This window comes from Acanthaster planci, linkage group LG11 (genome assembly GCF_054643075.1).
Source record: "Acanthaster planci isolate LZ-2023a linkage group LG11, COTS_SCS, whole genome shotgun sequence".
In the NCBI taxonomy this organism is placed as follows: Eukaryota; Metazoa; Echinodermata; class Asteroidea; order Valvatida; family Acanthasteridae; genus Acanthaster; species Acanthaster planci.
Window position 1 is genome coordinate 12,595,960 of NC_141787.1, and position 27,731 is coordinate 12,623,690.

At 42.3% G+C, this 27,731-nt stretch overlaps 1 protein-coding gene across 2 annotated transcripts; it reads right to left on the minus strand.

The window, feature by feature from the left end:
- Positions 1 to 1,877: 1,877 nt before the first annotated feature.
- LOC110989040 (von Willebrand factor A domain-containing protein 7-like) lies at positions 1,878 to 27,510 on the minus strand. 2 transcript variants are annotated; one of them, XM_087143374.1, is made up of 19 exons: positions 27,073 to 27,510; positions 23,879 to 24,001; positions 23,423 to 23,641; positions 19,568 to 19,646; positions 18,489 to 18,580; positions 14,950 to 15,135; positions 13,477 to 13,692; positions 12,760 to 12,889; positions 11,171 to 11,319; positions 10,210 to 10,343; positions 9,603 to 9,741; positions 8,672 to 8,920; positions 8,181 to 8,353; positions 7,568 to 7,688; positions 6,779 to 7,031; positions 5,551 to 5,644; positions 4,401 to 4,645; positions 3,617 to 3,743; positions 1,878 to 3,309 (listed from the first exon to the last, which is right to left on the minus strand). In XM_087143374.1, exons 1-19 carry the CDS (start codon positions 27,335 to 27,337, stop codon positions 3,067 to 3,069), a joined length of 3,237 nt encoding a protein of 1,078 aa, XP_086999500.1. In that variant the 5' UTR covers positions 27,338 to 27,510; the 3' UTR covers positions 1,878 to 3,066. The 2 variants fall into 2 exon arrangements, with proteins under 2 accessions (XP_086999500.1, XP_022108814.2); XM_022253122.2 differs by having other exon boundaries at positions 13,477 to 13,689; positions 14,947 to 15,135; positions 27,073 to 27,507.
- Positions 27,511 to 27,731: the final 221 nt, after the last annotated feature.

Sequence of the window (27,731 nt, forward strand, 5' to 3'; positions counted from 1 at the left end):
ATTTCTATAAATCCCGAATTTTGGACTGGTAGTTTCCAAGTCCGGATACTTCTTGTACAAAAAACCACAAAATTGCGGGCCCATTTTGGATAGAGGCGGCCGACTACCTTCAGAATTGAGCGCATAGTCTCACTACTATTTTAGGAGTATCTTTGGGGAAAGGCGAAAAAAAAACTTTTTTCGCGGCTAACCCCCATAACACTGAAACAAAAAGTGATCTTCTGCCCACAATCTTGAATTTCCAGTGAAAAAAATGGAAATAAAATTCATTCATATATTAATCAGCTTAAAAAGTTGAGCTCACGCCTTGACTTGACTTGATTTCCGGTAATTCCCTGCTCCGTACACCTCAACCATTATTCTTTCCAAATTTATCCATTCCAGGTGCGGAATTCAGTTTTTCTTCAAAATCTGACGATTTGATGGAGCACGAAAACCTCAACCGGTTTTTTAAAAACTCCATTTTGAAAGTAGACGCAACGAAATTCGCAACGCTCATCATTTACCCTCCTGAAAATACGCATACGCGAGACGCGTTTTGGACGCAATGTCCTATCCAGTCTATATACTGGAGATCAATGAATGTAACCCTATGTGCAGTGCACGTGTACAGTGGGCGTGGTTAAAACTGAAGTGACGTCACACTTACGAGCCGGATTCGGATAAGGCGGACTTTTTAGAGACATTCCTGGACAAATCTCGTTGGAACATGCCTCCCTCCTCACCCCCTGTCAATGTTGCCTCTCAGTGGGTAAGTTGGGCCGAATCTCGGTCCGATAAATGAACGCAACATTGAATGGGGGAGAGGGGGATCTTTGCAACACGCTTCCCGCAAGGTGTTCCAACTATTTTGTCCAGGATTGTAGGTCCCCTTGTTCATGCACGCGTCTTTTCACTCTACGGGCTTACGTGAAAACGAGATTGTAAAACGTTACAAAGATTTACCTACCTGTAGTCGATGGGTTCCGTGTTCCGTTGATTTGACATAACACAGTTGTTGTCAGCAACGGTCAAGTAAAATATTAGAATAAATTTGTAAAAGTACATTATTGCTTTAATATTAAGTTGATCTAATAAATCAAAACAGTGTGTAAAATATTTTGATCTGTTTTTATTTCGGCTTTTATCGACAGACTTCCATAAAATTTTAATCGTAAATGTTCATCTGCGTACGAGACCGCCTCATTGGACTGTTCTTTATGCCAGTGGCGTAGCGAGGATTTTACTGGGGGGCACAAAGGGGACACGAGCATCTCATGAGGGCACCAGCTTTCAGTGGTGTGGTTTTGGGTGCAAGTTTTTGATAGCCTCGTTCAATATCCAATCATCCGATTTTTTTTTCAGTGGGGTGCCCGGGGGGGGCACTGGGAATTTGTGGGGGCACGTGTCCCCCCCATGACTACGCCACTGACTATGGTGCGGGCAAATGTCATCCGTATTTATGTATATTTACGATTTTGTTTTCCCAGTGGTAATAATTCTTGACGCAACACGCTTGGGAAACTCAACTTGAATAAAGCCTACATTGGTGGCTCTAGGGGATGTTTTCCAAACATTAAACCGGGGAATCCTGGAGGAAAGTAAATAGTGTATCGCAGGCAGTTGTGTAATGAAAAAAACATGCTTCCCATTGCCCTGTCGGGGTGAAAAATCGATTTGCTTTTGATGGAAAGCATGGAAGCAAAACGGTGTCATGGAGATGAACTTGAAATGTAACGAGTTAGTCTTGTGATCTCTGAAACTTCTCAAAGGACGCTGACTGAGCATGCCCTTCAAAATGAAGTTGGAATTTATAATTAAACTTAAATTATACCCAATTTACACAGTACTGACTCAAAGGAGTTTCTGTGAATGAAATCAAATGAACCGAATTCGGGTTGTATATTCCACACTCAATTAAATTTATTTAATTGAAATTAAATGCAACTTAATTTATGTATTCACAACTATGATTTCAGGGACAGCAATATCTGGGTAACAACAGAAAACACTGAAAATACTGAAATCATTGAAAAGTTTATTACAAATGTGAAGAAAAGCCGACTTAGACCGTGTCCCAATCGGCCTTCCAGAGCTACAGCTACGTCTATAGTCAGCGCGCCCCCTCTATTTTCAAAGGGCAAAGGTCAAGATTAAGCGGGTGCAACCTTAAGGCCGGTTCATACTTCAGGCGAATGCGAAAGCGAAGCGAATTTGACGTCACGAAAAATTTGCAGCGAAAGTTCGCCCGAGCTGAAATGCGTCAAACTTTTGCGGACTCGCAATACAAATATTTTGATCTGACGTTGCTAGATTTCCCACCGAGTATGAACCGGCCTTTAATCTTATCCTGTGCCTACTGGAAAGATTAACACTTCATATATTGTGCTGAAAAACCAGCAATCCATTGTTAAACTTATTTTCCATGTTGTCACACTCAAAAAGCACAGACAAGAATTTAAGAATTTTAAATTGAGATAAATTCAAACGACCAAGAAAGAACTTGCCTCACCAAATGATGCTATTTTTATTCTACAGTGAGCGTAGAGCGCTTTTGAATTGAACACCTCATTTCATAATACATTTCCTACAGTTTCCAATTTTAAACACTTAGGCCTAGACTGTTCATAAACTTATTGATTAGTGAATAGCATAATTACATCCTAAATGACTGTCAGGTATGCACACAAAGCAAATAAAAATCTTTAAAAATAATTTAACAAAATAGTGATATATGTATTTCTTCTTTTTTGGATAAATCTACAAGAATCTATGCACATGCATACACTGAATGCAACGAAAAACTACAATATCACTACAAACAAGACACTTAAAAAATTTGCTTGGCATCAAAATAAGTTTAATTCTTTCACAAGGTTGCATTTAATTTGTAAGTGCATTATAGTCAGTTTTTGACTGGTACATGTACACGGTAAACATATTTGTTCTTACTTCAAAACAAGCATTTTTCTGTAATTTCACTTGTACCATGCAAGCACAGTTGAAAAACAAGAACTTGCATGTTGCCAAGTGTTCAACCAATCACTGGCCCACGGCACTTGAACATTCTGCAGTCCCTCCTTGCACTTATTGTTTATTGTAATAATTCTGGCTCTCGTGGATGGCGGGCATAGGGTTTTTGTAGGAGAGTGGTTCGTTGTCAGTTGAGGGGTAGCACAGTGGGGTGACAGATCTGCTGGCCTTTCCGCTCGCGCCAAAGGTGTGCTTTGCCACGAAGAAGACCACGGCTCCCACGATGACCACTGCTGCCACGGAGCCAACAGCTATGCCGACAATCGCCCCTATGCTTAAGCCAGTGTCAGAGAGTACCTGCGTGGACAATCGGTGAAGTTAAAAATCCAGACTAACCTGAAGCTAACTGCACAGCACGGCCAAACTCCACTTACTCATTCTTTACAAACTATGAATGAATGGGGATGGTACCTTTAGAATTTTATAGGCTACTTTTTTGTGCTGATCAATGGCTCTTTTAGACGAGTTGACCAAAAACTCAACCCTGCGACCAACCACCTAGCGTTGACCAATCAACAGATAAAGTGTAATAAAGATGAGCATTTCAGATGTCGAAGTTGCATAGGCCCTATTTTGCTGCAGTAAAATGCAAAGCAGGACTTACCGGTCCATTACAATCTGGTTTCTCCACTTGACCGGACAGCGCGGTGTAGTGGTCCTTCCCACATGAGGCTTCGTTGCTGGCCCCATCACGTACAGTGAACTTCATGATTGGACAACAGCAGGACGCACTTCAAGGTGAAGATGCAAATGGAATGCACAAATCACTACAGAAACAACACTGCAAAAGGCTCTACCTTCTGGCTAGATGTTTGATATTATTTTTTTTCCTGCCGATGATAGGCCTACTCTTTGGGTGCGTCTTTTCATTAAGAGACGGTATGAGAAGCATGTTTGATTCAGGCAAAGTCCAGAGTCCAGAAACCCTGTTTTAATAGGCCTATAAATCCGACCCTTACATCAACGGTGGAATTTTCCACAAAATACGCACAATCTCCCCAAACCACTAAAATCAAGTCTGTCATAATGGTTAAGCTTCCTTTTTTCAGAAGAATCAATACAAGTCTACTATTACCTTGTTATTTGACATGCATGATGCCATACACCTTAACTAAACACAGTCAATGTTGCAATGTTGTTTTATTTCTTTTTCTAAATTTACAGCCCTTTCCTATAGGTAATCACTCTTGCACTGTATCATACAATGCCAGGAAATTTTAACTTATTTGCTATTTAAACAGCTTTTGGAATGAAAACGTGTTATTGTGATACCAATAACATGCATAGGTTTGTTACGAGGGTTCTGAACTTACTAAGGACTGCTCATCAACCTAGAAACCTGCAGCCCAATAATTCCTAGAGATGTGCTCAGGTCTCTCTCAACTTACGAGTACTTGAAGGTCACATTGGTCGGAAAAAAGGACTCGTAGACGAGCGACTGCTTGCCCGTGCCGCCAACTTCAACCTCAGGGTCCAACACAACCTCAGTCACGATGTTATTATCCACAGCACGGGCACGCACCCACCATTCATGCTTGTTGCAGTCGCTGCTCATCTGTTGGGCCGTGCAGCCACCCCCGGAACTCAGGATCTCACAGGTGGGTGGGGTGCTGTCACTCTCATCAGGATTTTCCTGAAAGATTTTGTAAAGTCATTTCTAAGTGCAAGGCAAGGTGATATAGCCAGACAATTTCCACCCTCTCCGTGGTTAAATTACAAAATAAGCATATAAACACCTTATTAAAACAATAGCCTATTTAGGAATATGATTGTAAAATCATATTCGATAATCTTTATCTTCAACATTTGCCCCCTTTTTTGCAGTTACAGTTCATTTGCCATTCTAATTCTGCATCCTGATTTTGCGCAGAAATCTCCATCCTGTTGCATTCTACGACTCTGCAAACTTTCAACCACTCCCCTGGCTATGAGACCAATGAGTGCTGTTATCCATAATACTCTTCACTAGATAATTGTGGACAAGTGTGCCCTAACCAGTGACAAAGAGAGAGAGACTGGACCGACACTTGAACGTCATGCGGCCGCGCACCCAGCACCAGACCCTTTTTGGGTTTACGCAGCATTGTCAAATGATAAAACATGGAAGATTGACAGAACCTCCTGTGCAATACATTGAGTAGAACTAGCTCCTTTCAAAGCCACACACACTCACAAAAGAGATATTTCGTATATTATAATGGTGTTACCGCAAGCACTCGCCTTGGGCAGGCATACTTAAGAGATGGAGTTTGTCTTTTGAGTTTACACATTCAACCAGATGAGACCCCCAAAAAAGAAGGGAAAACAGCAAGGTGTCTCCCTGAATCAGCTAATGGAAATCCAAGGTTTCATGGGGAAGGTTTAGTAAGTTAGTGAGGTTCTGAAAGAAGAAGGGCAGTGTGAACTTCCCCAGTTCTACAAAGTGCCTCGCCAACAATCCAAAAAGTTCAATGGCTGGTTGGAATCTCACCAGTGCTCACGAGAGATTTTATCTCATGGCGGAACCGAACCTAAACCCACAGTGATGACTTCACTTACATCTGTATCATTCTCAACTGCAAAGACCGTGGCGTCGATCGACAGGAAATTCAGTGACGAAGACAGCGAACTCGCGATAGATAATGTCACTTTGCTGAAGAGACAAACATGGAGAAATGCATGTAGATTTTGCTCAAAGTCATTCTTTTCATTTGTAAAAAAGTAGCCAAAACAAAGTTCTTCACAATAAAGGGGCCTTAAATAATGCTTGGGCGTATTCAACACCTTTACAATTTTTTAACCCTCCTTTCGGAGTATCTCACAGCCTGGGTCTACAGTGGATGCTGCCCCCACCAAAAAATACTTGCCCGTTCCAAGCCAGATTTTTTTTCAAACCTGACATGCATGTAAAGACACTTTTTATCAGTGCAAATGTTGAGTTTGAACTCAGCCTAAGGTATTGCTTTGTTGTTACGGTCATTTGAAGCTTTTGGCTGACCTAGCTGTCTCCAAAAATAAGCGAAAATAAGCGAAAAATAAGCAAAAAATGTGTATGTCAACGGAGCACCTTATTCTATCCACTTCCTTTTTCTTTTAGATTTCAGTCCGTCTATACAAGTGACAAATGATATTGAGCTGACAATGACAGACTCTCATTTTAATGGAGCGAAAACACCTGCGCCTGTTCACGTACCGGTATGCTGGCATTACACTCCTAGTGAGGACATCTAGTTGAAAAAAAATGGGTGTAAATACTCAAGGAAGTTTCTCTTCCTTATGTGACTGAATCCCCGACTCTTTAATGTCTCTAAGTCTGTTTTTCAGGAAGGCAAAACTTTGCGTAGAGACCTGGACACAGTGTCCTCGCTATCTCCACTATATGGACCTCTTTTGTTCACGGGTCTACACGAAGAATAACAAGCCCATCTGCTGTGACTTGAAGCATTCCATCGCGCGATCGCTGGCAAAAAGAGACAGGTTGGCAGGCATTGTTTCATCTGGGTGTCTGACGAGTAGAGACCATACATTCCCGCATAAACTGGTCGCGTGCGCTCACGTGTTTTTAAATAGCAAAGACAGTCCCGTGGGGGGAGCTCATCACGTGCGAGCACAGATTTATAACCCACGTTTGGCCCGGGACGCACTAAATACCCATGACCAACTTCTGTTTGATTGTACGATTTTTGCCTTTGGGTCAGATCTGTACACAGATCTGAGCCCAGACGAAAAACCTTCCACCATCCTGCCTCAAGGGTACTCTTCATCTCAAGGCGCACAGCAAACCTACACCGACGTGCCGGCAGGTGCATCTTCAGCAGCAGTCACAGTCAACACCCCTTCGCCCTTCTCCCCAGTAGCCAGCACCATGCTGGCCGGTTCCACAGCAGCAGTGACTACTGGGCCTGAGACAGCTCTCAGGGCGCTTCTCGAAGAGTTGACAGCCGTTTCGAGGACCGACACAGTCATGGTCAGGGTGTCATCTGGGCCGCTGTTGGTTACTCGGAAGGAGAAACTGCCATTACCTCCAGGTACGAGATTGTCTGCGAGTGACCATCAATGTTTCATTTACTGCATTTACTTACTGCGCAGGCATGGGCATCACTTGACCATGCAGGTGAGGAAACCCCCCGCCCCCAAAAAAATTTATCTGAAAATCTGGCATCTGCGAAAGATTGTGGCCTCTTTTGCCAACGGTTTCAAAGATAATGATAGTTTTTGTCAACAAAAGGTGCAAATTGTGAATTGTCACAGGATGGAGTGACTTAGACTTTTTAAAGCTTTTTGGGTGTTATACAAGATTATGTATGGCCCATCTTTGCAAAGTCAGGGTCAAAATGTCATTAATTGACATTACTGGAAACACTCTGAAGGCATGACGAGGGGGAAAGTGTATTATGATATCAGAGGAAATGTCGCAGGGGGCAGATTCTGTTCCCACTGGCACTTTTAATTTTAAATTGAAGACACAATTTTGATCTCTAAAAAAAAGGAATGGAGGTCCAGTTGCTTGTTTGAGAATTTTAGCATGAAACTCGGCAAGCTAGAGCAGGAGCTGCTCTTCTCAGAGGGTACTCACCTACGGTGTTGGAGCCCGAAATTTCCTCCAGCTTGAATTCCACGACTTTGATCTCTGATGGCTGTGTCCGCAGGAACTCCATGCCCTGGGTGTCCTCCCCAACGATGCTGACAAAGAACGGCTGAAAGAAATACAATCATAACATGCCAATACTGAAAGAAAAGCAAACAAGCGACTGGTGTGTTGTCTCTGTGGTCTTAGGAGGGAAATGGTTGTGATTGTAATATTGTCATGCATGTAATTTGGAATCCAAAGTTCTGGAAAAACGTCTTGCCCTCTATGATTTAAAGCAAGGAAAACTCGAGTTGGATTTGGTTCTGGATGGACACATTAGTGAAGACTGAAGATGATTTCTCCGTCATTTTAAATTGTCTGGGATCTATGCTTTGCTTTCCTGCACAATAATAAAAAAAAACTCGGAAGGATGCAATCCACCTGTAGATATATTTCATGCTTTTTTAAACTTATGGAAAGAGTACCCTACCTTACAAGTCTATTTTTTTATGAAGTGTTTTGAGTAGAAATAATGGTTTGGTATAGTGGGGAACTGATTCCAGTAAAACTGGTAAAATCGTACGGATTATTGCGATAAAAGCTCGAAATGACAACCAACCTCGTTTGGAAGAGTAAGACTCGCCATGAATAACCCCTCTGTCCTGCCCTCCACAGGCGTAGCACTTGCGGTTACCAATGTTTCGTTTCCCATAGCATTGTACAGTTTTATCTCGCTGACTGAGGACACAGTTTCCGGAGCCGAGACTTGGACGGTGAGTAGCACCTCAGCTCCTTTTAAAAGAAGTTACAAAAATGCTGGTGTTTTTGCTTGTGCGGCGTTTTGTATGTGTTGGTCAAACTATCAACTGCCCACAGCTTGGAGCAAATTATTTCCCTCTGTATTAAAATTCATCCAAATGAACTAAGAATTGGGGTAATCTTCGCATCAATTGCTTGCTCACGCAAACCCTTAAAACGTGTTTCAATTAAGCGAAATATGTCACACATCAGTAAAGTGTCATACAAACTTATAGTTTATTTGATTTCAAGTCGAAGATCAACTTCCTTTTTCAGACCAATTCATTTTTTGAAATATTACCAGGCACTCACCTGCGACTGGTTTCCCGTCAACGGGGTAAGCAGTCCCTGTTTCGTCTGTCTCCAGGATGTCAAATGTGAAATCCAGCACGCTGTTGGCGGACACTTTGATGTAGTACTCTGTCGCCAGATTCAAGTTCTGCAGTTTTACCACCCAATTTCCCTTTGTGTCTGGTTCCGTGACGTTGATGCTGAACACGATCTGTTCTGCAGAGTTTGTGAAGATGTCTGCCCCTAACTCATCCGGGGTGCCTTCCGTACCTACAAAACACAATGCACGAATCACAATTCAGACTGCTTTAAGCATCGCCAGATAAAAAAATTAATAAGCACACAAACTGTTTGCTAAGCCAGAATACATGACCACATTACCAGGACACCATGCATAGCATATTCACCTTTGGTTGGGCAGAGAACTTTTAAATAACCACTACAATAATCGAGTGTTGCAATGTTTTTGTATTTAGCAGTATATTATAGCATATATTTAGTATATGACACTTGAAATAACAGGAGCAATTTTCACATTTTGAAGTTGAATTTTTCGGTAACGGTGAAACATTTTGTGTGATAGTTTGTGTATACCTCGTTATGAACCCTACACCAACTGAATTAGAAAAATTAAGTCTGAATTGACCTGAACGATCCATTGTTATACATTTAAAATTTTGTATAAAAGGCTGAAAATAACCAATTTGAGGACAAAACCACCCACGTATTTTTACCATAAACTTATGACTTGAGAAGTAACATCTGTAATGGCATTGGAAGCATTGTACTTGATATCAAACCTACTTTTCAAACAAGGTGACAGATAATTTTTCAAGATTAAAACGATCCTGAAAAAGTCCTTGCAAAATGTTTAAATCAAAAGCGTGGTGAGGCAAAGATGAAATCTGAGAATTTCATCAAGATCTGTGTAAAAAGAAAAAAAGTGGCCCACCATTCGGATGCCTGATGATCACCGAGTCGCTGCTCAAGCTTCCGACTACAGACACCAGGACCTCTTGTACAGTGGAATCGACTGGTATGTCCAAGCTGAGGGCATCAAGGGTCAGCGAAGATCTCTTGATTATTGAAACCTGTCAAAAGACGACGCGTGTTATTTGGCCTATGGATAAATTGCAACCACAGTTCCCTGGTTTATTTCGAGGGCTTTATTTGGACCCTTTTACGCATGCACATAAATGGACAAGGTGAAAAAAACAGGGGCAGGCTGTTGAAAAACGTACAAGGATAAAAACTTTATTCACTTTGTTTTCATCCTAAATTTGCCCACTTTTACTGTCTGGTCTCACTGGGTTTGTTTGGCTTCGGTTGTGAGCGTACTGTACTTGGTCTTAAGAAATCGACAGGGATCCTTTATGCATGGGCTTAGAAACAAACTGACTTTGCCGGTTCGAAATACCGAACTGGTTTATTCAGTGCAATTAAAAGGATAGCACGTGATCACCAATCACTTGAAAAAGAAAACAACTGGAGTTATTCACCATAATGATTTCATTTTAACAAGACATTTGTTACCGTCTTCATTTCTTTAATTCCTCTACCTGGGAGGCACGAATGTCACCTTCCATGATTCGTGCTAGGTCACGGATTCCATCTTTATCGGTCCTGTAAATCTCTCCACCCGAAGCTTCAGCGATAATTTGGTAGGATGGCGACAATGTTGACCAATCAGTCGCTGCAGAAACATTGGTGGATAAGACAAGTGCTATTTTGATATCGTTCATCTCCAGTAACATCAACACTGGCCGACATATAGCTGTGTCAAGGCAAGTACTTGTCCAATCACAAGATGTCAAGACGATTGGGAAGAAGGTTCTTCTTTCATTGAACAGAATGTGCTACCAAAAAATCTTTGCAAGAATGAAGATGCCACTTCATGGACTACAAACAAGGGACACGTGTACAACTTAAGGACACATCACATGCATACACACGATTCCTGTGGGCCCCACTGTGCACATATGACAAAGCGTGCACCTGACCAAATAGGGGTAAGAGTTCCGTATGCAGACATCACAATTTTCCCTTGCACCGGTTTATTAGTCATTAGAAAAATGATAACATGTCCCAAGAAGTCAAATTTAGCAGGAACAATATTGAAGCATTTACTAAGAAAACACTTTTTTCAAGATGTACTTTGCGTTGGGGAGATGTCAATTTATATTACGGGTTTAGCCTTTATAAATCCCCCCCAACGCAGAGTACATCTTGAAAAGCGGTACCCGCTGCTACACTTGACTCAGACCGGCCAGCCGACCCCAGCGAGCTCGGTGGTCAGTGGTCGGCCAAGCTCTCTCATGGGGTTAATGCACACACCGTCAAACACAGTTCGTGTATGGAACTCTTTCCTAGTCCCCTAAATGGGCAAAGGGCCTGTAGTGTTAGCACGTCACGCCTTAGGTGGAAGCCCAAGCCTTGTTCATGCCAGTGTCCTTCAATATCGTTCCTTTTTGTCATTGTCACTAGAAACGTACTAAAACCTGGAACTCAAACTTCAATTACCTCGTTTGCGGCGGCTGGAACTGCAAGTGCCAGTCAAGAGGAACTTGACGTGGACCTTTTTCTCCTCAATCAATGCCAGCACATCCGGCACCTTCTCCTTGTCTTTATCCGTGGCATCCGTGAACATGTATACATTGGCGCCGATGATGCTGCATAGATACGAGGGAAATGGGCTTTGGTTGGAGTCATGCCTATAGGCGAGGCAGATCACTAACGCAGTGTCTCAAAAGAAAGAACGCTAAAGGAACGTCCCGATGAGGGTATTCCTTGTTCAAGTTGGGAACACTTGCTGTTACTTGTCAGAAAAATTAAGATTCCACAATAGGAAAGGTGACCTGTTGTGTTGTTACTGGTAGGTATAATAGAGCAAATGTAAACCTGGAAGACACGTTGTTCCAGCAAGCAGTATTCCATTAGGAACAGGCATATTCAAAGTTTTGAGACGGCCCCTGATTTCTGCTTCTGAATGAGCCTCTGGTTTGGAGCCTCATAGTTCCAGAGGTAACTAACTTCCACAGGTATTACATGTTAAATTTGAATTTAATTCATTCGTTTATAAAGCGCAAATTTCATAGATATGTTCAAATGCGCTGTACAATGAAGACATTAAGCGTGGAACAATGAATACATTTAAACATGGTTGAGCCAATGGCATACAAGGGCGCCTCGGGCAGCCGCCAAACGACCCAAATTCACCAACATCAGTAAAGGGGAGACAGTAAGAAGCAGTTACAGGTTTAGAGGTGGGAGGAAAACCCCAGAGGAATATTCTGGGTAAAACCCACGGAGTCAGGTAGGGAGTGAAAACCCAATCCACATGTGGACCGGGCCGGGAATCGAACCCGGGACCCCAGAGGTGGAAGGCGAGGAAAAAACTATCTTGCCAACCTGACTCCCCAGGGCCTACCTATGGATATTTCATAATATGGAAGGGTCATTTCTATGGTAACAGCAAAGACTCAATTGAGATTCCACACCGAATCCCTGGCAATTCAGACCTTCAGACCAAAAATATTTAAAATAATTATTTCTGAGGGATGAACCAGCTAATATGGATATGGTAGCACAAATGGTCTACAAAGGGTTGTGTGGTTACAAATGTTACATCGACATATCTTCAAGTGCATTCAAGCCACACAGCTTATTGATTTGTGGGTGGATTTTACAGCATGCTGCCCATGCTGGCTTCATCGACTCTTCATCAACGTGGAACACACTCACTAATCACGACCAAGGAGGAAGGAAACTCCTCTTTAATAGGGACCTATGACCTGATGGACTCCATGCTTAGTGACCAAGAGATGCGATGTACCACTAAGCAAACTGATTTGCTGGAGGTAATTATTCCATGTTTGGACGCCACCAATATTTCCCTGCAGTTACCTATTAGCCATCTGAAAGAAATGACATTTCCTGAAAAGTCTAATTTAGCAGTGAAATTATTGAGGTATCTACTCAGAAAACACTTAGAATTTTTCAGACCAGTCTCATAGGGTTGGTGCACAGGGTGTGAAGCGGCGTCCGCGTATGGAATTCTTTCGACAAGGAATGTGCAACCTTCTCAAACACTGTGACAGGCTTCATCTCACCTATTCTGGACACCAAGTTCCAACCCACTGTTGGCCAATTCAGGGCAGTCACCTCCTCCTTTGGCCGTCAAATTGCCGAGGAACTCGATGCATTTCTGTGCATCTGTGCTCACCAGAGCCGGCCCATAGCCTATAAAATGAGCAGGCATTGCAATTACTATAGGGATAAAGCTTACAACCGCTGTGATCATTTTAAGTGAACTAACCCAATTCAAAACCCAGAGTATTTCATGTGAAGAAGGTACATGTACCTCACACCCAAATAACAGAAGGGAAAAACATTTCTCACTAAATTTAACGAGGTCTGAAGTTTAGGTGGATCTGCCTGAAGCAGGGGGTGTCCGCCAAGGATCTCTTCTGTCCAAAGTTTAGAAAAGATTGACCTTATTTGGAATGAACGTTTATATGGAGTATGAAAGTAGCCTAATGACTTGTGCATAATAATTACAATACTTGTTTCCGAATAAAGGTTAAGACCGATCCACATGTATGGTAAGTTGATGAAACACAAAAGTAAAACCTAGCATAGTGGAGAGGGGCTTGCTCTTTGTTCTGCATTTGTTTGTTTTTAATGTAATCATTTCTAAATGTTTCCGATGTCTCAAGTATTGCGAAGTCCCTGCATCCACGTTGGAAGACACTCCAAGAACTAGGGCTATTGCAGGTGTATACATCTGAATGTGGCACCACTTTCTGCCTGGTGCAGAGAATACCCACCGGGATCGTTGAAGGGAGCAACCACATACTTGGAAGCAGCTAAGCAGGTCTCCTTGTGTAGTTCGACGATGCGGATGGTCTCTTCTTTCACAGCCTTGATGTCATCTGACATACTTCCGGACACGTCGATGACGAAGGTAAGTGACGTCCCTACATCCAAGTTCAGCAGCCGGCGGAATTTCCTCTCGCCAATAAGTCCGTAGAGACCAGTACCTGGTGGAAGAAAGTTCACAGTTTCTGTAAAAGCCTGTCACACTGTTGCAGGGGGGGCTCATTTTGACATTTTCTAAATGAGAACTGGGTCCAGGTTCAGTAATATGTTTTATCAATTCAAAAGTCTGGACAGGGATTCCCACCCCTTTATATCTACCCCTTAATTTATGCGTCGGGTAGCTTTTTTTTCCTTCATCACTTTTGGCAGTTCTTTTATTGATTGCTTTTTTATACTCCCCGTCCACATCAGAATCACTTTGGGCGCCCAAGCTGGCATTCATAAAGGGATATTCCATCTCGATCAACTTGTCATGCCATGAATTTAATGAGCCCAAGGGCTCTGTTCCCCACATCAACCCCTCCCCCAGTTTTTAGTACCACTTTTAATAAGGGAATGCGGCGAGAGCATTAGTCACGTCCATTGTCCTGGGCCGGTCTTATTCCCGTTATTTTTACATAACACATTATTCCCACATATTTATTCCCATGCATAAATACCTTTTTAGTCATAAAGTCAAAAGAAGTCAATACGCAATGGATTCTTCATGATTTTATTCTAGAGTTTTATATCCATTTTCCTAAACACCCCTGTCCTTTTTATGGAATATTCCTTGTGTGAGCTGTCCAAAAGAATCTCCTTATATGGACTTGGTGCGCGCGTTGCGAACAGACACTTGACCAATAAGAATCGATTGAACTCTCTCGTATCCATGTGGCATTATCACCTGGGCATTATCAAATGTTAATGAATGGTCAAGTTGCCCGTTGTTGAATAGGGAGACTGTCTGAGGTTTTTATGAATGTTTACTATCACATGAATATTAATACATGAGTAAGGGTTATAGTATTGGGGAAGATAGATGGACAGATTGCAGGATCAGATTACCGTGCTAATACTGATTCTTTGGGTAACTTGGATGACTTTTCAACAATCCGAATTATTTTCGGCGGTTTCAGTAAGTATCGATTGAGGAGCCAATTATACTTTCAGTTTATACCATCCTGAATGAGGTTCACATTATGGAAAAACTAGGACTAAAATGGAAAAATATCTAGTATATCTAATATGTTGATAATACCAAAGAAATTCCAGCCTGTCCGACTACCCACCGCTGTTAACAAACGAGGCTAGGCCCATTTCGAACGGAGCCGGTGGCTGGTCAGATGGTCCTACCTCGATCTTATGGGGGATGTCTGGGAGGCACCAATGGCAGTGTCATGGTTTCACCCCTCACTGCAAATTACACCACTGCTTACCAGAACGATAGAAGAAGTCCTCAGTTGCTTGGAGGGCCGTCAGTGCCGCCTGCTCGTGGAGATCGAAGTGGGGAGATCGTTGCTCGTTCGACGACTCCTTGTTGATGCCTCCGATTGCCACCTCGGTCCACGAGGCGTCGTGGAGACCACCATGGGAGCATTTGCCCCAGATGTTTCCCGGGGAGGCAGCTAAAGAAAGTCGGGGTTAGCATAAATGCACAAGATTAGGTCCCAGTTTGCCTTTGGAAGTGACCCAAAAATATTAGTCTGCGAACCATACGTTCCTTCGTGGGCTTCCTTGGGTCACTGCAAATTGTGACGTCAACACAGGAAATTCATGAGCATGTTCAACCATAGAAGCAGACAGACCGACAGGATATTTTTTCATTCAAAATATGAATTCTGTTACCACAAATAGTTCGATCGTAGACCCTATACGTGAATATACTCCAAAGATGAAAGTGGAAATAACAGGTAATTGTAGTGAGTGTTATTTCTCTGTTCAATTTTTGGGAAAGAAATTATGTTATCGTTTACAATTTACGAACAATGCATGCTTAGTACTGAAATGAAAAATTTCCATGGCGAATTTGGTTATGACTTTGTTGCAACTTCATTTCTTGTTTACCTTTCCACTGACTACAACGAACGAGTCTGCAAATGCAGACAAGAAAACGTAACAATTACGGCAAATAATCCTAATGCGAATTAGCAAAACTGGAATAAATGCATTCCAACTTTGGCAGTGTTGGTCCCGAATGCTCCATGAATGTCAAATTCACGTTCATAACGGTTTATTAAGTAAGATTTGCACGGTGGAAGTTATGTGAGATGCAGGCTTGCGGGTACACCATGGAATCAATCTCGCTTTTGGAACAGGTGTGGTTCTTCGAGGAACATGTGCGTGTTAACTCGACGTTTCGGCCAGGATGCTCTGGCCGTCCTCAGGACAGAGTGCCAGATTCGAGTGGAGAGCTGGGTTATAAAGGTTATCCGGGAGCGGTGGAGCATGAAACGGGATTCGCGGGTTGTATAGCTTGCTGCGCGTGCACCGGAGCATGAAGGTGTTGGATCCTGTAGTGGTTCGGGGATGCAAAATTGGCGGGAAACCTTTGGTTCGGATATAGGGGACCCTTATGCCAAGGGGGAGTAGGTGTGGCTTCGGGTAGAGAAGAGACCCTAACGCCTGGGTGGGTGGTATGGGTTTCAGTTATAGGTGACCCTACTGCCTGGGGTGGGAGTTGGCTTGGGTACTAGTTTACGGTGGGGGCCAGATGTCGCTGAGCTTGAAACCGATGTCTTGGGGGACGGTGTTGTGCCGGAAATCTCGATGGCTTCTCAGATTCTTCTCGGAATCCAGTTCTGGATGAGGGCTATACGTTCTGCGTTGTCCTATTTGATGTGGTGGTCCGAGGAGTGTGCGTGTTTGACAATGGCCGACTTGTCGTATTTTCCTCGTCGGCCGTACGCACGGTGCTCTTGGACCCTGGGGGGGGGTTCCTGCCGGTTTCTCCGATATATACTTGGTCACGTTCACATAGAATGTGGTATACACCGGGGCGACTGTTGGTTAGATGCTTGTCCTTGTGGGTGTCGAGTACAGATTGCAGCTTGTTGGGTTCGGGGTGACAGACTCGGATGTTGGCAAAGTGTAGGATACTGCGGAGTTGGTGGGAAGTGGGGCCCAGGTACGGTAGACATACTGTGGCGAAGGGGAGGCTAGTTGAGACTTCGGGGATTGGCCACCTTAACGCCGTGGGAGAGGAAGGGACTTTGGGTACAGGAGACCCTATGGCGTCCTCGGAGGGAGCTTGGAAAGGCGCAGTAACATGTTCCCAACGGGATTATTCTTAAAATGCAGAGCAACGTCATTAATTTCATTTCTCGTATTTTGCCATTTAGGCCTACTTTAAATTCCACTTTGCTGATAAGCAGACAAATAACTCTCATACTTTATACTTCTGGTTTAAAGCTATAAATAATGACGTCATTGTAGTTTTGTTTTCTTTACACGATACGTAGCAACCATTTTGTCAACTTGGTAACACTTAGAGAGTAACAATGGTGTCCGACAAATTTCAAGTGTGTCCTTTCACAGACGACGTTTGTATTAGGCATTTTTAACCTTGACTATTTGTCCTTTAAAAAGTGCCGTCCGGTGACCGAGTTGCACAATTTCTGTTTGTCCCCCGTCTTTATTTGATCTTTTGTTTAATTTTGGAAACTCCTTTAAGCAAGTACAAGGGGTTACGGACTTTTGAACTCCGCCATTTTTCTCTCAGCTTGAGTTGGGGCATACATGTGCAAATATGTTCAGGGGTATCGTGATGCCTATTGATAAAGTAACCACAAATAGCTTTCCTTTGAGTGACGTGGCGCCGATCACATTTATCGCTGCAACTCTTGCCACCTTCGCACGAAATATCTGTTTGATAACCTCTTGAAGTTCTCTTCTTCGTGTCGCGTGTTTGACGACTGTTAATTATTTATGACCACTTTGACTTTGGGCGCATAAACAAACTAGTGTGTACCAAAACAATCAAAACCTCGTCAGCAGCCATCAATCTAAAGGACACTGTTAGGTATCGATGGGAAGTTATACATTTAGACCTAAAAGTTATTTCAACATTTGTAAATGTCAAAATATCTGTCAGAAATCTTAATGAAAAAAGTCCACATTGTTGAAGATCACTAAAAGACGCCAGTTTCAAACGTTGGGCAGTGTCTGACACTTATGGTAACTTATGACTCCCACGAAAAAGTCATAATAAGGCCTTCCTTCCCTAACACCTATAACACAAAAAAGTGCGATTTCAAAAAGTTACACTGTGTCTGTAAAAATGTATGCAGTGGAAACACTAACATGATGTACTGCTGAATCAGATATTGGAGTCCAAATCAGTTATTTTCATAAACTGAACAAAAAATTCTTAACTCTACTGTACAGTGTTGGATATCGAAACAGGCGAACGTCTTGGCTGAACTCTCCAACGTCGTGTTGCCATTTCAGAGTTACCACCTGAAACTTTCGAGCGTTTTGAGTGCTGCGCGGTTCAGGTAATACTTTCGAGAGTATTATGCTTCGACCTTTGAACGTCGTCTACCAAGTTTGAAGTCAACTCAGTCCCAATTCAAATCTGTGCAAGTCAACGCGATCAACTCTAGAGCTTCCAGACTTGAATAGCGACCAGGCCGACCTAAAAAAATTGTTTACCTTGACGCGTGAAAGTTGACCGACGTTTGAAAAATTCAACAACGTCTGAAAAATTGAACCACGACGCTCGAAAACTTAAACTTGGAAAAATGAATCACGGGTGTCAAGTTGACTCTGCTGTGTTTGACAGTTGAACCACGATGTTTGAAGCATTGAAAAATGGCATCTGAAAGGTTGAATCACCATGTTTGTTAGCTGGAACCAAGCCCTTTCCCGATTAAAATTGTAAGTCTTAGGCTGTCAATAGATCACTACAACACAAGGAGAAGTGGCATAATGTGCAGTGTATTTTACTTCAAAGTTGGGCCACTTGAAATGGTAACTCTACCTGGTTTGTTCACGTTCTGTCCGCTTCTGTAACCACTCGTCAGGTAGTAGACATATGGGCGAAGATTGTCAGAGCAGTCTTGTAATCCAGGGCTGTGCAGGAGGAAAATAAGAATTGAGAAATACATGAGCCGTTCATATAATAGTACGCACGGCACATGTGGCCTAGTTCTTCAAGGTTCGTGAGGGTCGGGGGGGTTGAATCCAGCTGATGGCGATAGGCTGTGGCTTGAGTTAGTCACTTAACGTCTGCATTTTCTTAGTTGTTAGAAGAAAAATTGGCAAAATACAAGGGAACTCAAGCAAGAGAGCCATCAATGTATGGCAGTCACGCCAATGTGCATGTTTGTATGGGCCTACTCAAACAAATCGACGCACACAACTGAACATGGTCCAACTTTGTCAACTGTCTGCGTAAGATTTTGCGTCAGTCGCCTTATCCGCCTTGAGCAGAAGCGCCCTCTCATCGGTTGGAAAGAGTCGCGTTGGTCGGAAGTGTTCGTTTTGCTGGTAGCGACGTAACCGTAACGCGTGCATTTCATAGTCGTTTGTGAACTGGTGGAGTGCAGTTCCGACCAGAGGAGTCTCCTTTGCTAAGAAAATAGTTCCCTCTCTTGGTCCAACTCGAGGACCAGATCGTTTACATAATGATTCCACATTATCGGGGACTGTTCGGCGATGCTGTATGCGTCTCTTTACTCTGACATGAACACTAGGCTTAAAAGAGCATATCTCTGCAAAAGGCCGAACGGCAATCCAGTCTTTGTTAACGCGTCATGCGTCATGCGTAAAATCAAACATTTTAAAATTTATTAGAAAGTCAAATGGTGACGTCGTCATAACCTAACTTCATCTTATCAAGAACCTTGGGTCATGATTCCTCCATTACACAAAATTTGATGAGAAAAACTCTAGTTTATAACTTTTGGATATTCTGTCGCAAGCAGAAAGACAAACGGGGGGAAAGCATAGCCTCTTTGGCGGATGTAATAATTATTGTTATTTTGTGTGAGCGTGTTCGGTATGCAGACACTAGTACTTGGTGCCATCATCACAATTTTTCGCAGTTCAACAACTCACAGTGAGGTGGATCCCGGGCAATTCTGGCACATGTCCACGCTTCCTGGGCTTTGCCGCCAAGACAGCGGAGCAATTATACCTGAATAAAAATGACGTGAACAAAGTTTCTAAATACATGTAAGCAGGAACCATTCATCCCTAAAAAGTTTAACAAAGAAATGAGAAAATGAAGTCAGTTCAGTCTAAAGACCGATCCATTAAATGATTTACGTCCGACATGCGTGCATGCGCTTATAATGCGCGAGGCTGGAACACGCATGAAAAGAGCACGTGCTAAGTGGCTGCACTGTGGGCAGGGCTTCCTAAATTGGTCTATTCATGGCCAGGCGTAACTGAGACAAAGCAATTACTTCATATGCAACTAGGGAGAATATCTGGTCTTTTATATTGTACACGAAGGAAGAGTGAGTCTTCCGAATGTGCGAGGCCTGCCCAAACAGCGCGGCCCTACGCGGACATGCGTGCGTGCTTTGTTCCCGAATGATCTTGCTGTTTTAAAACACCCAAATTGTTCCCAACCCAAATTTGTCTTGGAGTGAGATTTATTTCTTGAAATGGTTCTAGGAGTAGTGGCATTCATCTTGAAAATAAATATATGCATAACCCCGTTTTATCTTTGCTTTGTGTGTATGCTTGTTTTTGTTTTCTGCCATTCGTAGAACGAGGGGAGATAAAGCATAGGGTTGCAATGAAAGCTTTTAATAATTTGCAATGCATGTAAATACACCATGCTCATTACATGAGTGTAGTTTGAGGGCAGTGGATCAAAATGTGTTGTTATGACTATATTATGGTCTTTTGAAGGGACTGCACCTGCGCACAATAGAGCGAAAGGTTAACATTTAACCTTTCCCTCTGGAAGACGACGATTTGACATCTCAGTGAGAGCAATGCACTTCAGTGAGCGACCTCAGTATTTTAAGAGCTCCGTGCCTAAAATGAAGAGCGTCCGAGGTCATTCGGGAAGAGTAATACACGTGTGCACGGCCAGCCCGATTTGCGCTGCCGTGCCAAGTGCCAACTGCCACGCCTGCTCTGTTCTCGAATGACTTTGCCTTTTGAAATACCCAACTAATTCATCGCATAATATGGTGTGACTTTCGGAAATCCTCTCAGTTGACAATGCACCGTATTCAAAGTCCTCATTTTATCACAACAGGCCGAAGGTATGAAAACCGTATGAAAACTGTAGATAACGCCACTTGTTGCATCTATGGTAATACGCAGATGCGAGTCCCGCATCTATCATATCACTTCTATTTTTATCGTGTTAATCTACCCTTATTAGTCCACACCTTGGTTGAAATAAATGAGCATTTGTGATGATGGAGGAATTCGTGTCGCTCGTGGACACAAGATACCATTGATGTGAACGTAGGCCCCCGTCAATCAATACCAGACTATTCATGCTGATAATTATTTGCACGAAACCTGTCGAGATGTAATGTAATATACAGGAACGCGTCATAACCCCCCCCCGGGGTCATCTGGTTCGACACCCACCTGTGTCTCCTTCAAAATGGCTACCTTTTTTATTCACTCAGGTCCGTTTTGCCGTTTCCTTTGCCGTATATATTTGCAGGTTTACTGCCACACATTTGCATGCATGCTGTAAATAATCGCAGTTACTGTCTTGCAGACGAAACAGCAAATCTTAAATTGAATTGAACTGGTGTCTATTTTTGCCTTTTTGTCTTATATTTTACTTTCTTTGTTGTTGGAGTTGTTTCTAGTTCGCAGAAGGTCTCGCCCCTTTTGAGAGAAACGCACCTGTGTTTGGATTCTATCTACATTTTATGATGCGTCAACGAAACCAATACACGTGGAATGCTCCGATTATCTTAATGTACTCGTCACTGTTTTGTGTTGTTTCTGTCAATCGCTTCTCCGTCGCAACCGTTACAATCTACACGTGGCAATCTCTCAAAAAATGTTTTGTTTGCAATGTTCAAGCACAATGTGAGTAATGTGAAGCACCACCGTGCAGGTGCGGCTATGAATGCAGGATACTCCAAGATTGCTGGGCGTTCAGCTCTGGGTGGTAACCATGACAAGGACCACCCTAATGTGCACACATTCTCAAACGGATGCGGTATCTCGAGGATGGGATGACGCCACTTAGACAGACTTCAAACAAAAGCCCGAACACTTCGGTTATTGGAGAGCTAAGTGGGTCATTGATATTAAGGGTCAACAATCTATAAATTCCGGATCCCAAAGTGTGACAATTTCATGTCCCTGCTGCACCTCACCTGTATAATTTGACATGGAAATGTCATCGGTTTCAAACTATTTATAATTGTTTGCCAATTAAATTTGCATTCCTAAATTAATCGTGAAAATTACAAGAAAAAAATGGACTCCAAGTTTACAGAATGACCCATTAGTAAGATCTAAGTTCGTCGTAGTAGTTGACTGGCTTTGCATTGCGCAGGACAGTTTAAAATTGCGACATGTGATCGCCTTTGCACCACGGACGTTTATAATAAAATATGGACTCGCAATTCCCTTAATCAGCTTATAGAGTCATTGAATCCACTCGCGGCCATTTTACCGAGCCGAATACAAAGCTTTCCTGGCAATGCCCGCCTTTGTTCTTCCTGACGTCAATAGAAGGGAACAACCCACGCTTTTGTATTTGGCTCGGTAAAATGGCCGCTGGTTGGCTTCGTTTTTCATACAAAGGCGTTGCAAGTCCAGGGGCCAATTTCATAGAGCTGTTTAAGCACAAAATTTGCTTAAACACGAAAAAATGTGCTTAATAAACAAAGGTTACCAGCTCAAAATATGTGATTGTCAAGCTAACCAAAAGACAGGTGAATACCATTCCAAAACAATTTACTTCACGTGGAGTTTTGGCTGGTAACCTGATTTGTCAAGCAAGGATTTTCACGCTTAAGCAAATTTTGTGCTTAAACAGCTCTATGAAATTGGCCCCAGGTTTTATATACACCTCCGTGCTTGCACCTCCAGTTGCTCTGTGATAAAAAAAAAGTGTTAGGTCATTGTGTCCCCTCGTGCTAAACGCTACGTCACAATACTGAATGTGCTCAGCAAAAACTGCAAGGTTAAAATTTAACACGCTTGGTATCTATACAGCGCTACTGGTTGTGTTCTTGTCCTGTCAAGGGAACCATAAGTTTTTGAAGTGTAGAACTTTTATGGAGAAAGCCTTGGAGGGCCGTGACATTGGAAGAAGCAACAGCGGCCAAATGAAGCCTCGATGTGAATTGGCAAAGCATAAGGAAAGTAACGAGGACACGTTAGGCATGTCTATAAGGCTGCATATTACCAACTTTTCGGGGGGGGTCAGGCAAAAAGCTAGTTTCACCCATATTAATCATTAAAAAAGATAAAGTCGTTCGAATTTGGTCGGTAAGGCTTTTCTCTGTAATGTTCTTCTCTTAAAGCGCCAGAGGCAAACGCATGTTGGAAAACAGGACGAACAAATATGCGATAGTTTTTAAATTTCTGCTGTTCTGTTTGTGCTTTTAGACCCTCTCAGACCTTCTCTATGTTCTTGCAACGTACAATCAGCTTCTGAATTCGGGCAAAACTTCGGATTAGACTATGGTTAACTTAATATGCGTCCTATCGTCTGTGCATCGGGACTTCCTGGCGTACACGGCCTACAGAGCTTCCGAATTTTGGAAGCATGTTGAAAAATTTGAAGTTTTACAAGTTCTAAATCAAAGTTTTGTTAAACTTCCACATAACGTCAATCTACCAAATCGTAAACTCAAAGTTTTCCATCAGTAGAAATCAAATTGAATTTAATGAAAAAATACAGGAAGCTAATACCGTCTCTGACCTTTAACAGAATCCTCACTTTCCACTTGAGCAAAACTATCTTACCTAGTTCGCTTGAGGTGATAACTTCATTCTGGTCCGCTCCGATCAGCGAGTTGAGCCATCGGTTCAGCTCGACCCAGTTGGTGTTGGAGTAGAAGCTCTGCGCCATGTGAAGGAATTGGCCGCTGAACTGGCGGGCCACGTCGTAGTTGGGCGCGTCCTCGTTACCCGGTTGCAGCATGTTAAGGAGGGTTCTCCGAATGCTAACCATCTTGTTGTTGCCTAGGGGGCGGGGGAGATTGAGAGGTATTGGACGCGACTTCGCAGCCGGAAAATGTATCGCAGCTCTGATTGCGACTGTGGCACGTTTCATGAGTTTTAGGATAATTTCAAATTCATAGACACATGGCAAAACAGAATAGGCCCTATTTAACCTTTCGATGTGAATTCTGAGAATTACGGTATATTCAATATTTTTAATAGATCATAAAAAATAGAAAGAAAGTCTTTGAAACGAACCTTTATTGACTTGGTTACCGTTGAAGTGCCAGATGGCCTTGTGAGCGTACTTATCGGAGATCTCAACATTGGCATCAACTATGGCTCTGATGGCTCGTTCGAATTTTGTTGCGTAGACGCAATCTATACAAAAGGCAGTCAAAATTAACCACAGTCACAACAATGGGGGAAAGCAAAACTGGGGGAAAACCAAATCAGTTTAGCCTATCTCTGTCTTTGTATAAATTAAAACGTTTTTTAAATATTTGACCTGGTAGCCTTTACACTGTTATTAGCTGTCAGCGTTTCGAGCTTTGAGGCAGCTGCGAGTGGTGATAATCATAATAATTCTATTCATCTGTAAAGTCCACATTTCAAATAATGATGTTCAAATGCGTCGTACAATAACGACATAACTATCAAATTATTTTGTACATGTAGCTTTTAAAAGCCCCATTTTAAAGATGCTCACCGAGATTCCCTCTCCATAAATTCAGGTAAGCTTGCAAACTTGCAAACATTGGCAAGAAACTAGCAAGTGAACTTCCTCAATCAGGCAGTTCATTAGACCACTTTCTTGGTGAAAGATTCGCTCATTCTTTATTTTTCGCTCCTATTACCGAAGCAAATGGAAAAGCCTCAGGTTACGATGGTTTAACTACTTGTGTTATTAAAGAATCTGGGTATGCCCTATCAACCCCTCTAGCTAGTCTTATTAACAAATCATTTGGTCACAGGGCATTTTCCTGAAGGATTAAAAGTTGGAAAAATAGTGCCTATTTTCAAAAAACGGAGATAAACATAACATAAGTAATTATAGACCCAAGGTATTTTCCCAAAAAAGTACAGAATCACTTGATGTATTTCATAAACCAGCATGGTCTATCATCAGAACCTCGGTTCGGGTTTCGAGCAAATCGTTCTACAAAGTTAGCGATTATTAGTGTCTTAAACAAATTATAAATGCTATTGAAAACAGACAGTTCTCTGTTCGGGTATTCCTGGACCTGTCTAAGGCGTTTGATACTGTACATCATGATATTCTTATCCACAAATTGGACCACTTTGGCATACAAGGAATCACCTTAGACTGGTTCAGGAGTTACTTGTCAAATAGGAAGCAGTTTATTTCAATTAACTCCGCTACTTCAACACATCGTACTGGCGATGTAATTTGTAAAATAAAATTTCAATTTAGCGCAGATTTGGAAAACGACTAAGTCGTTTTCAAAATCTACGCTAAATCTAAATCGAATGCCTGTTATTGCAAAAGTGGAACCATGGCTTCATTTTTGTAATTACAAGCATTCGACTTCGTTTTGCATCCTTCAAATAAATGAATGTGCATTACGTTTCAATAAGGAGGTTACAAATACTTGACTGGGATTTCGGATTAACGTATTCCTTGCCAATTATAACAAAACGTGCATTCTTATTCGCTGAAAATCTGTCTTTTACAGTGACCCTTCGGAAATGAGTAGGCCTATTCATTTTCATTTGCTGTAATTTAAAATTGCAAAATATACCCTCAATTTGAATAGAATACACAAAGTTACACAAACCATGACACCGCCTTGATAATAAATGTCCTGTTACTCGTAAATGTTTACAGTGCGTTGCATGGTGAGCAAACAGTAAAAGAAAAAAATAAGGTTTCTATGATCTGGAACGTAGCACAAGAAGGAAGTTTTCCTTAGCGCCGGTGTTTATGGGTTTCCTACAGTAGTCGGTAGTTTCCAATGACAATGCCGTTTATTCCATTATGAATATTCAAATATGTAACCAATCAACTAAACACTTCTAGAAATGTAACTTCTAATAGCACACAAACGAATTCTAATACTTGACCAGGAATTCGTTAAATATTAAACACTTCGCGCGAAAGGAGCAAAATATACGTACCGAAATAGATTGAGTTCAGAAGCACAGTGCTCCTTTTTTCCCCCACCTGTTGATAAAACTTTTGACTATGTGCAATTTACCAAACTTAACACGCCAGTTCCCATTAATTGCTGTAACAAACTTCTCTACGTATGTATGATATTGATGTGTTTGGGGTTTCTTTTGTTGCCGAAATGAAAATAAAATCCAACCTATTTGCCTACGGTGATCCACAACTTGTTAGAATGGAGTTTTACTTCAAAGATTTTATTTCAAAAACCTTCAATATTGACGATGGAGAAATACATATTTTCGTAATTAATTAACTGCACTTGTTTCCCGTTGAAAGGTTTAGCCCGACTACCAGCTCCTTTCCGATTATTGCTCAATCAGTTGTAGATAAAGTGCAGTTATACCACAGAATATCTTGCGGGTAGATGGTAATACTATAGCTGCGATCGACGTGATTAGATTAAAGATCACACAATGCAACGACATAATTCCTGTGGATGTCCAGGGGCAGTTAGATTGCCACTGCTTGGAAGTGCCTTGCGGTTACTATGGATGTTTGTATTCCAAGCTGAAAATGGTAACCAACCACACAAATCAACAAAACGTGATAAGGCAAAGTACTGCACTTTTTTTCAAATGGAATTTGAAACCGGCCCCAAGAGAGGCCGGAATCTATTCCTTGTTTGCATTAGCAGGACACCAGTGTTGATCATTGTCGTAGCCGTTACCCCTTACTCCACAATTTGGTAGAGAAAACGTTTTTCTCTATCCAAAAAGGGAATATTCTAGATTACACTGTTTAAAATGCTGCTTCGAGTTGGCTGAAACCAGTGAGAGGAAAACTAAATACACACGAGGAATCATTTTGTATTTTCTCATCCATAATTTTGCTTTTTGCACTTGCCAATATCGTCCTTGGAGAAAAGTATAATGTTAAAAGTGATCGGCAAAATAGAGCCGGCCTCACCAGATTCTACAAGATCGTCCATCCTACCTTTTCAGTCACATGCTCAGATTTCACGCATGCGTGGTATTTTTCAAAGCATGCAAAAAAAGGTGCTGCGAAAGTAAATAAAAGGTAGTAGCCTAATCAAAATCATGACAAAGAATGCCATAATTGAAAGTGCGATGTTCTCCAACAGTTGTTTGTTTTAGTTTACCTCCAAAAGTAACCAAACAGAGGTTTTTCTTTGAAAGTTAAAACCTTTTCAAAGAGTAGCTCTTCGATGACGAGCCTGAAAAATAATTTCTTCGTAACTAATTAGGCCTACTATTTTTTTTTAAGAAGACAGGTCTGCTTCAAGCCTTTGTATCTGCCTTACCTCCATAATGTTGTCGAAACAGTCGCGAGGGAGTGAGGGGACTGAGTCCCGTAAGGTCGCCAGGATTGTACCGATCAGGGTTGGTGTCTTCGAAGTACTTGGCCACGGCACGCACGATGCCCTGCACCGTGATTTCGGTAAGGGTGTAGTCGGTGATGGGCAAGGTGTTGCCGGCGTTGTTCGGCAGGAACGCCACGCTTTGACGTACCAGGCAAGCGACCAGAAGGACCCACAGGCTTCGAGTCAGCTTCACGGTGAGCTCCATGTTAGCGGTGCGGGTGGCGGGCACATTGTGTGAACTGAAGCCAGTTGCGCAAGTATGATTTCAAAGAGAGAGGCAAACTCCACAGCCGCACTTGACATCGACAATAGACCCTCGAGAGTTTGTTTGCAATCTACTGAATAGCTGATCTAACATTGCCGTCAAATCACCATCAGCTCCCTAATCAATCTTATAAACACAGCGATCAAGGTAACAAATTAACACTTTGCTTCTGAAAATCTTTAGTTTCAGTTAATAATTTCAGGAGCATTTGGGTTTAGATCCGGGATGGGCGGGGAAAGGTGGGCACATTACATCTTGATGGCGTGACAGAAGATCTGATAAGTTTCCCGGATTCATTCGTCAATGTCCAAACATTTTCCGAGACTGTCTCGAA

Bases quoted from the DNA above. Each gene is read 5' to 3' on its own strand.
- LOC110989040 (XM_087143374.1), bottom strand. From the start codon at position 27,337: ATGGAGCTCACCGTGAAGCTGACTCGAAGCCTGTGGGTCCTTCTGGTC. The intron at 11,320-12,759 runs GTGAGATGAAGC...GTATCTATGCAG, and splicing joins GAACTTGGTGTCCAGAATAG to CATCATCGGCGCCAATGTAT. The intron at 3,310-3,616 runs GTAAGTCCTGCT...TTGTCCACGCAG, and splicing joins AACCAGATTGTAATGGACCG to GTACTCTCTGACACTGGCTT.